Here is a 10,058-nt window from a genome sequence, read left to right as displayed (position 1 = left end):
CATATGAACCCTATAGAGTATCTTATTCCCCATTTGATTGGCAGCAGTTAACGGGTTATGTTTAGAAGCCCATACCAGCATTCTTCCCTGCTTGGCATTCAGCATCAAGTGTCGGAATTGGGGGTTAAATCACCAAAAATGATTCCCGGTCGCTGCTGCTCACTGCTCCCCTCACCTCCCAGGGGGTGAAACAAGGGGATGGGTCAAATGCAAAGGACAAGTTTCACCACACCTAGTGTGTGTGTGACAATCATTGGTACTTTAACTTAATGTAGCAGGTACTTTAGCTAGTATAGTATAGTATAAATAAATTACACTTATTATTATCATTATTAGTGATAATATTGCTAACATTAACAATATTAAATAATCACATGTATGTAGAAAATAACAAACACAACAGTACACAGTGGTTTCACTATGACAGGTGTAACACAGCGTTGTCACTATGACAGGTGTAACACAGTGTTGTCACTATGACAGGTGTAACACAGTGTTGTCACTATGACAGGTGTAACACAGTGTTGTAACTATGACAGGTGTAACACTGCGTTGTCACTATGACAGGTGTAACACAGCGTTGTCACTATGACAGGTGTAACACAGTATTGTCACTATGACAGGTGTAACACTGCGTTGTCACTATGACAGGTGTAACACAGTGTTGTCACTATGACAGGTGTAACACAGCATTGTCACTATGACAGGTGTAACACAGCGTTGTCACTATGACAGGTGTAACACAGCGTTGCCATTATGACAGGTGTAACACAGCGTTGTCACTATGACAGGTGTAACACTGCGTTGTCACTATGACAGGTGTAACACAGTGTTGTCACTATGACAGGTGTAACACTGCGTTGTCACTATGACAGGTGTAACACTGCGTTGTCACTATGACAGGTGTAACACAGTGTTGTCACTATGACAGGTGTAACACTGTGTTGTCACTATGACAGGTGTAACACAGTGTTGTCACTATGACAGGTGTAACACTGCGTTGTCACTATGACAGGTGTAACACTGCGTTGTCACTATGACAGGTGTAACACAGTGTTGTCACTATGACAGGTGTAACACAGTGTTGTCACTATGACAGGTGTAACACAGTGTTGTCGCTATGACAGGTGTAACCGCGCTGCAGCGGCCGTGTTCATTCATTGTCTTTACTGTAGCATAAAAAATGCAGATGGCCTTAAAACGTCACAATACTCAGTCACCATATTTAAGTACCCAAAATAAAGACTCGACATAAATGTAAATTCAATCGGATCAGAAACATTGGAGGAAACGGGGTTAAAGCCCGATGCTAACCGCCCATAGAAAATACATGGGAACGGCTAGTAGCTACTATTAGCAAACAAATTCACTTACCAACTCGGCTTAATATCTCAACATCGACATACTCTTTCGTCGCAACTCGGCCCTGATGGTCGGCACCTATAATTTTACAATTAGTTGTAACATGTTGGACGGTTGTTTTTACGATACGCAGTCAAATGACAACTTTAAAACAGACCGGCTTCAGATGTCCCCAGGCCTAGCCGAGTAGTGCAAGAATGATCTCTGGGATCACTAGCGCCCTCTACCACCAGGAGGCCGGAGAACAGGTGCCTCACACAGTGAGTCTTCGCAGCCGTTTTATGATTGCCCAGCACAAGAAATACGTTACACACATACAGTTGTTGACAAAATACACTGCACATTATATACCTCAGCTAACTAAACTATGGAAATGTATAATATAATTCATATAGCAATACGGTCTCACTGCACAGCAGCCAGCAGTTAGCCGAGTCATTGCGCAATCCACGGGGAGGCTCAGCTGGCTGTGACTCACCGCAAGTAATTCTCAGTATTTGAACGGCAAATGTGAAAATTAAGCAATTTTGAATAAAAAATTATTTGAAACTGATGAAGTTAAATGGAGAATAATTGTATAGTATAATCACTGGATACATATAACAATATAATTGTTTTTTTTCTTTTTACATTTTTTTCTTTCTATGATGGCAGGTGAGGCCATGCCTCACCTGTCGCCCCTGACTGCACGTCACTGGCACGCACACGCACACACGCACGCACGCACACATACATACACACACACTAAGTGCGGTGAAATGTGTCCTCTGTCATGATCCGTGGTTCGGATCATGTTCAGTTTAATTATGTTCTGTTAGTTTTGGACTTCTTTAGTTCCTGGTTGCACTTCCTTGTTTGTTTTGTCACTATGGTTACTTATGATTTTCACCTGCCTCGGTTTTTTTGGACACACCTGTGTCCAATCAAGAGACTATATTTAAGCCTGCCTTTTTTATCACTTGTCCTGGGTTCCTTGTTTGTGGTAAGCAACAGTCACCTTTATGTTCTTGTTCTAGACTCTGTGCTAAGTGTTAGCCTAGGCTTCCTGTGCGTTCGGCACGCTATTCTTTCGTTTTTTTCTATCTGTTCAGTACAGTGTATTTTTTATTAAATCAAATCCTACCTTTACGTTTTCGTCTGGCGTGTCCTTGTTTACATTGGAGGAATGATCCCGCATAAAGATGCAACCCCCCCATGACATCCTCTGCATTTGACCCATCCTCTTGTTCACCCTCTGGGAGGGGAGGGGAGCAGTAGCAACGCCATGCTCGGGAATCATTGTTGGTGAAATAACCCCCACTTCCAAATCTTGATGCCGAGTGACGAGCAGGGAGGCAATGGCTCCTATTTTTATAGTCTTTGGTATGGGTTAGCCAGGGTTCGAACCCACAATCTACTGATCTTATGGCAGATTCTCTAACCACTAGGCCACTGAGTCAGTGAGTGGACAGGGCCACCGAATCAGGTCAATGACCATGAATTGTACAATACAGCAAACCTTCTTTATACATGGCGCAGGATAAAACAAAGTCAACACCCGGTCACACAAAACTCAACCTGATCACAGAACTTTGGCCATTCATTATTTAAAAAAAAAACTTCCACGCACTAAAACAAAAATCAAAATGACAGCAGTTAAAATCCATTACAATGCATGATGGGAAAAAGGCAAACCACTCCTTCCACACGATTTCATGTTTGGCACATTTCAGCTGTGTGATGAGTCAAAAAGGGATTGAAAGGGTCAATATAGAAAAAAGTCTCCTGTTAGCGTAGCAAAAGTCTTTCAGTCCTGTTCTTTCTTGTTCAATGTGCTGATGGACCACAGGGATGAACTGTGAGGAGGAGATAGACGAGTGTGAAGAGGAACCCTGTCAGAATGGAGCTACCTGCCAAGACCACGTGGCCACCTACACCTGTACCTGCATGGAAGGCTTCCAGGGTCACGACTGTGAGGTCAACGTAGACGAATGTGCCAGCACGCCGTGCCTCAATAACGCCGTGTGCCTTGACGGGGTCAACAGGTAGGTTCTACACGCACACACACGGGACGGCGTAGAGCGATTTGGAGCGTGGCCGTGCCAGCAACCTGAGGGTTCCTGGTTCAATCCCCAACTTCTACTAACCTCTTCACATCTGTTGTGTCCTTGAGCCAGACACTTCACCCTTGCTCCTGATGGGTGGTGGTTAAGGCCTTGCATGGCCATCAGTGTGTGAATGTGTGGTTGAATGGGTGAATGTGGAAGTAGTGTCAAAGCGCTTTGAGTACCTTGAAGGTAGAAAAGCGCTATACAAGTATAACCCATTTACACACACACACACACACACACACACACACATGACGGGATTTCCCTTTTTGCTCGGCTCACCTAAAACCCTCTTGGCGCCTGCAAAAAAGGTAGTGAATGGCCAAATGATGTGTCAGATGAATAAGTGATGTGTAAACAACACGTTTGTAGGATGTATTTGACTTGAGCAAAAACATGACATAAATCCACACATACATTTTAAAAAAGATATCTATTTTAATTGGGTAAGTAGCAAAGGGAACTGAACATAACTTGTGAAGTTTCTTCAAAATAGCCATCCTTTGCTCTGATTACTTTTTCGCACTCTCTTGGCATTCTCTCCATGAGCTTCAAGAGGTTGTCACCTGAAATGCTTTTCACTTCACAGGTGTGCTTGAAGCTCATGGAGAGAATGCCAAGAGTGTGCAAAGCAGTATTTACAGCAAAAGGTGGCTGTTTGGAATGAATTGGAATATAAAACATGTTTTCAGTTAATTCACCTTTTTTTGTTAAATACATAACTCCACATGTGACAATCTACAATGGAAATAGTCATGGATATAAAGAACACACTTTGAATGAGGAGAAGGTGTGTCCAAATTATAGGCCTTTACTATATATATATATATATATATATATATATATATATATATATATATATATATATATGCCTTGATTGGATTATCCAGAGAATAGTGCTCGATACCGTGGTAGAGCGCAATTTGTAGGTGTGGGAAAAATCACAAGACTACTTCATCTTTACAGAACTGTTTTATGAGGGGTTCCCTCAATCATCAGGAGATTTTAATGGAAGCATTCACATACATATATATATATATATATATATATATATATATATATATATATATATATGTATATATATATATACATACAAGTATAACCCATTTACACACACACATTCACATGTATGTGAATGCTTCCATTAAAATCTCCTGATGATTGAGGGAACCCCTCATGAAACAGTTCTATAGAGATGAAGTAGTCTTGTGATTTTTCCCACACCTACATATATATATATATATATATATATATATATATATATATATATATATATATATATATATATATATATATATATTATATACACAAACCCCGTTTCCATATGAGTTGGGAAATTGTGTTAGATGTAAATATAAACGGAATACAATGATTTGCCAGAGCTTTTCAACCCATATTCAGTTGAATGCACTACAAAGACAACATATTTGATGTTCAAACTCATAAACTTTATTTTTTTTTTGCAAATAATAATTAACTTAGAATTTCATGGCTGCAACACGTGTCAAAGTAGTTGGGAAAGGGCATGTTCACCACTGTGTTACATCACCTTTTCTTTCAACAACACTTAATAAACGCTGCTTGGATGACAACATATGTTGCTCCAAAACCTGTATGGACCATTCAGCATTAGTGGTGCCTTCACAGATGTGTAAGTTACCCACAGTAAATTTTACAAATACAATTTTCCCACTAAATTGCTAGTTTTTACTGTAAGAAAGCAGTTTCTGTTTTTCCATCTACCGTAATTGTAGACGTCTCCGTCCCGGCTTCTCGCTGCTTCATGGGAAACACCACACTTTGGCCAGTAGTTTACAACACATTTAATATTTCTTCACAATTCCAATGTTCATCAGTCTCTTAATGTTTCAAACAAACTTTAACGTTCACCAGTCTCTTCCTGTTTTTCATCGTGTCAAGAATGCACAAGAATATTCGCCTTTCGGCTCCATTTACATCATACACAGAGCGTTGCACTCCTGCTCTCTCTTGTCTGGCAGTCTCACTCTCTCTGCCAGCCCCGCTCATGGTCTCCAACGCTGCTGATAAAGGGAACAGATGATTAGATAACTCGTCCCAGCTGAGGTATCTGCTCACCTGATTGCTGCTTCATGACCGGCTGCTGCACATACCCCGCCCGCAGGGGACGCGTAGGACACGCCCCTCTCCACAGTAATATATTGTGGGAAAAAAACATTACATTTTACGGTAACATTTTGGCAAATAAACTGTCAGTTTTACCGTGAGAAAACAGATTGTTTTTTCTGTTTACAGTGATATAGTGAAAATAAATAATAACAAACAATAATTTTTCACGGTATAATTTTGATGATTGAGTTGCCAGTTTTTACTGTAAAAGAAACAAACAGATAACGTTTTTCTGTTTACCATAATCCATCCATCCATCCATTTTCTACCGCTTATTCCCTTTCGGGGTCGCGGGGGGCGCTGGCGCCCATCTCAGCTACAATATCGTAAAAAAAAAACAGCACATTTTACAATCACTTTTTGATGACTTAACTGCCAGTTTTTACTGTAAAAAAAGCTGCCAGTTCAATTTTTTTTGTGATACATAATAAAAGCTACATGAAAATAAAAGACATAGTTCAATCTTGTTTTTTGTGATACGTAATAAAAGCTGCATGAAAATAAAAGGCATAGTTCAATCTTTGTTTTGTCCTTTCTCAGATACGAGTGCGACTGCGAGGGGACGGGCTTCGAAGGCGACCATTGCGAGGAGGACATCCCCGAATGTGCTTCGGATCCCTGCCAGCATGGAGCCTCCTGCTTGGAGGGCGTCAACCAGTACACGTGCCTCTGCTGGCCAGGTACACCACGTGACTGGGACACCTCAGACATGTTCTGGAAACCTTGGAAACTTTGTTCAACAGCACACTGCAAAAACATTGACAAATAAAAGCTAAATGGTCAAAAAGCTAACATCTCAATATTGATGCCAATACCGGAGGAAATGAGCCATTCAATAAATCAGGGGTGCACAAACTTTTTCCAATGACAAATTAAAGGATTTGGTTGTCTTCACATTCCAAAATGAATACAATATCTACAAATTTCACACAAAACTAGAAAATGCAATTTCGCAGAAATTCTTTGTAATTTCTGAAGTGCCAAAGCTCAACTGAAATGCTAACACTAGCATGCTGGCCAGATAGCGTCAAGTAACAAAAAATATGATATGAGAGAAATGAGCTAAAAAGCTAACATGTTAACAATACTATGCCAAAAATCGCATGCTTACAGTTATACATTATTGAAAAACCCAAATATATAACAATGATGTGTATACTTGCTAAACGAGCCCAAAAAAAATCGACCACGCTATTATTAGCATGATGACATTGTAAAAGTTAGCGTACTTCTAAGATGGTGCCAAAAAAAAACACAAATAGCTCAAATTTTGGCATTAAGCGGTAACATAATATAATTAACAATGACAAAGGAAAATTTTACATATTTCTAAGATAACGCCATCTATCAAAATCAATGATTTTTGGATTTATACCAATGAAATGGGCAAAAATGATTAGCATGCTCATATACAAGTTAGCAGACTTCCAAGATGATGCTTTGATTCATTGATTGAGACTTTTATTAGTAGATTGCATAGTACAGTACATATTCCGTACAATTGACCACTAAATTGTAACACCCCAATAAGTTTTTCAACTTGTTTAAGTCGGGGTCCACCTTCATCAATTGATGGTATCAAAATCTGTGATTTGAAGTTCAAACATACAAATAGCTCAAATACTAGCATTAAACGTTAGCATGCTAACATCCACATGACAAACTGGAAAAGTTGGCTCACTTCTGAGATGGTGCCAAGTATCAAAATCCATGATTTTCTTGGGTTTTACGAATAAAAATAGCATAAATGTTAGCATGAAACGTTAGCATGCTAATATAGAAAAAGTTAGCATATTTCAAGATGGCGCCAGCAATCAAAATCCATGATTTTTAGCGCTAAACAAACACAAATAGCTAAAAAGCTGGCATAAAGCAGTAACATGATAACATTGGCAATGACATGGGAAAAGTTAGCGTACTTCTAAGATGACACCAAGTGACCAAGTATCAATTATTTTTAGGTTTATATGAACAAAATAGGCAAACATGCTCACATAAAATGTTAGCATGCTAATGTAAAGGAAGTTAGCTTTCTACTAAAATGGCGCCAAGTATCAAAATGTATCAAAGGTTGGCATGCTACGAGAGAAGAAGTTAGCTTGTGGTGCTAATAGGAAAGAAAACACAAGACAAATGGAGGGAGCAGACATGAACTAAAGGGAGGATGTGGTTTCAGGCTACCTGGGCGACAACTGCCAGGTGGATGAAGACGAGTGTGAAGAGGACCCGTGTGAAAATGGCGGCCAGTGCTTTGAGCGTTCGGATCTTTCCAACTATGGCGTTCTTCCTGAACTCAGCACAGCCCACTTCAGCTACCAAGCAGCGGCGGGATTCATCTGCCACTGCCAACCTGGATTCACAGGTCAGCCAAGACCCCTGTGACCTTGTCCATGGACTAGGCCTGTACTCAAGGTTGTTGTTGCAGGAGAAAACTGCTCGCTGGACGTGGACGAGTGCGTCTCCGCTCCGTGCCAACATGGCGGCAGCTGCCAGGATGGCCTCAACTCCTACCAGTGCTGGTGCCCTGAAGGCTTCACAGGTACAACACTCTTATGAAGCAGGCTGATTAGTACTTTTCCCAAGGCTTCACATGTACAACACTCTTACAAAGCAGGCTGATTAGTACTTTCCCCAAGGCTTTACAGGTACAACACTCTTATGAAGCAGGCTGATTAGTACTTTTCCCAAGGCTTCACAGGTACAGCACTCTTACAAAGCAGGCTGATTAGTACTTTCCCCAAGGCTTCATATGTACAACACTCTTATGAAGCAGGCTGATTAGTACTTTCCCCAAGGCTTCACAGGTACAACACTCTTATGAAGCAGGCTGATTAGTACTTTCCCCAAGGCTTCACATGTACAACACTCTTACAAAGCAGGCTGATTAGTACTTTCCCCAAGGCTTCACAGGTACAACACTCTTATGAAGCAGGCTGATTAGTAATTTTCCCAAGGCTTCACATGTACAACACTCTTACGAAGCAGGCTGATTAGTACTTTCCCCAAGGCTTCACAGGTACAACACTCTTATGAAGCAGGCTGATTAGTACTTTTCCCAAGGCTTCATATGTACAACACTCTTACAAAGCAGGCTTATTAGTACTTTCCCCAAGGCTTCACAGGTACAACACTCTTATGAAGCAGGCTGATTAGTACTTTTCCCAAGGCTTCACAGGTACAACACTCTTACAAAACAGGCTGATTAGTACTTTCCCCAAGGCTTCACAGGTACAACACTCTTATGAAGCAGGCTGATTAGTACTTTCCCCAAGGCTTCACATGTACAACACTCTTACGAAGCAGGCTGATTAGTACGTTCCCCAAGGCTTCACAGGTACAACACTCTTATGAAGCAGGCTGATTAGTACTTTCCCCAAGGCTTCACAGGTACAACACTCTTATGAAGCAGGCTGATTAGTACTTTTCCCAAGGCTTCATATGTACAACACTCTTACAAAGCAGGCTTATTAGTACTTTCCCCAAGGCTTCACAGGTACAACACTCTTATGAAGCAGGCTGATTAGTACTTTTCCCAAGGCTTCACAGGTACAACACTCTTACAAAACAGGCTGATTAGTACTTTCCCCAAGGCTTCACAGGTACAACACTCTTATGAAGCAGGCTGATTAGTACTTTCCCCAAGGCTTCACATGTACAACACTCTTACGAAGCAGGCTGATTAGTACGTTCCCCAAGGCTTCACAGGTACAACACTCTTACGAAGCAGGCTGATTAGTACTTTCCCTAAGGTCGACTTCTTGTGACAAACTTACCTTGACCCACTTTTATCACCAATGACAAATATCGAGGTGCTAAAAATGTGCCAAACGTGGTGAAGGGTTTTGCATATCACCCATCATGCATTGCAGTGGATTCCTATGTAAAGTACAGATGGTGCGTGGACATGTTTGATGGTTGCGTAAGAAAAGGAGAGACAGATGACGTTTATTATGGCCATTGTGTTGGTTGATAAGGAATTTCTGACTACTTTTCATTTCCAGCCCGGTCCTTATTTTATTTGGAAGGACTTTAGCAGTTACGGCCCACGTAGTGCCCATCTTAGCCGAGAGGATTTCCAATAGTTGAAAAGGAAATAGGGGAAGCTAATTTGCTAGCAAGAGGCAGAGCAAACATATGGTTTACAGCAGAGAAGTGCAAAGCCAATAAAAGCCTCCATATGTTCATCTTGGGTATTAAATGGCTAAGGAATTGTTGAAGGCGAGGAGCTTATGGCAAAGCTGCTTAAAAGCCTGTTTCAAATCTGATGAAAAACAACAGGACAACACTTTATGTGCAAATCACAACTTAGTAGTATTATTTGTAATTGTTGTGCTGACCTTCTGTGCTCCCATAACAGCCCCTGGTCCTTTGCAACACACAAATCACAACTTAGTTGTGTTATTTCAATTCTTGTGTTGTGTTTCTGTGTTGCCAATACAAGCCTCTTGTGGTGTGAAAGTC

General features: G+C 40.9%; 1 protein-coding gene across 1 annotated transcript in view; it reads left to right on the top strand.

Annotated features, from left to right (window-relative positions):
• LOC133555739 (protein crumbs homolog 1-like) overlaps positions 1 to 10,058 on the top strand; it is a 108,332-nt gene that overhangs the window by 46,594 nt on the left and 51,680 nt on the right. The window contains exons 3-6 of the mRNA XM_061905054.1: positions 3,191 to 3,386; positions 6,138 to 6,277; positions 7,774 to 7,959; positions 8,023 to 8,136. Coding sequence (XP_061761038.1) covers positions 3,191 to 3,386; positions 6,138 to 6,277; positions 7,774 to 7,959; positions 8,023 to 8,136 — 636 coding nt within the window. The remainder of the gene's footprint in view (positions 1 to 3,190; positions 3,387 to 6,137; positions 6,278 to 7,773; positions 7,960 to 8,022; positions 8,137 to 10,058) is intronic.

Source organism: Nerophis ophidion, linkage group LG01 (genome assembly GCF_033978795.1).
Source record: "Nerophis ophidion isolate RoL-2023_Sa linkage group LG01, RoL_Noph_v1.0, whole genome shotgun sequence".
NCBI lineage: Eukaryota > Metazoa > Chordata > Actinopteri > Syngnathiformes > Syngnathidae > Nerophis > Nerophis ophidion.
The sequence above is the reverse complement of the archived record's forward strand: the minus strand, read 5'-3'. Positions and strand labels throughout refer to the sequence as shown.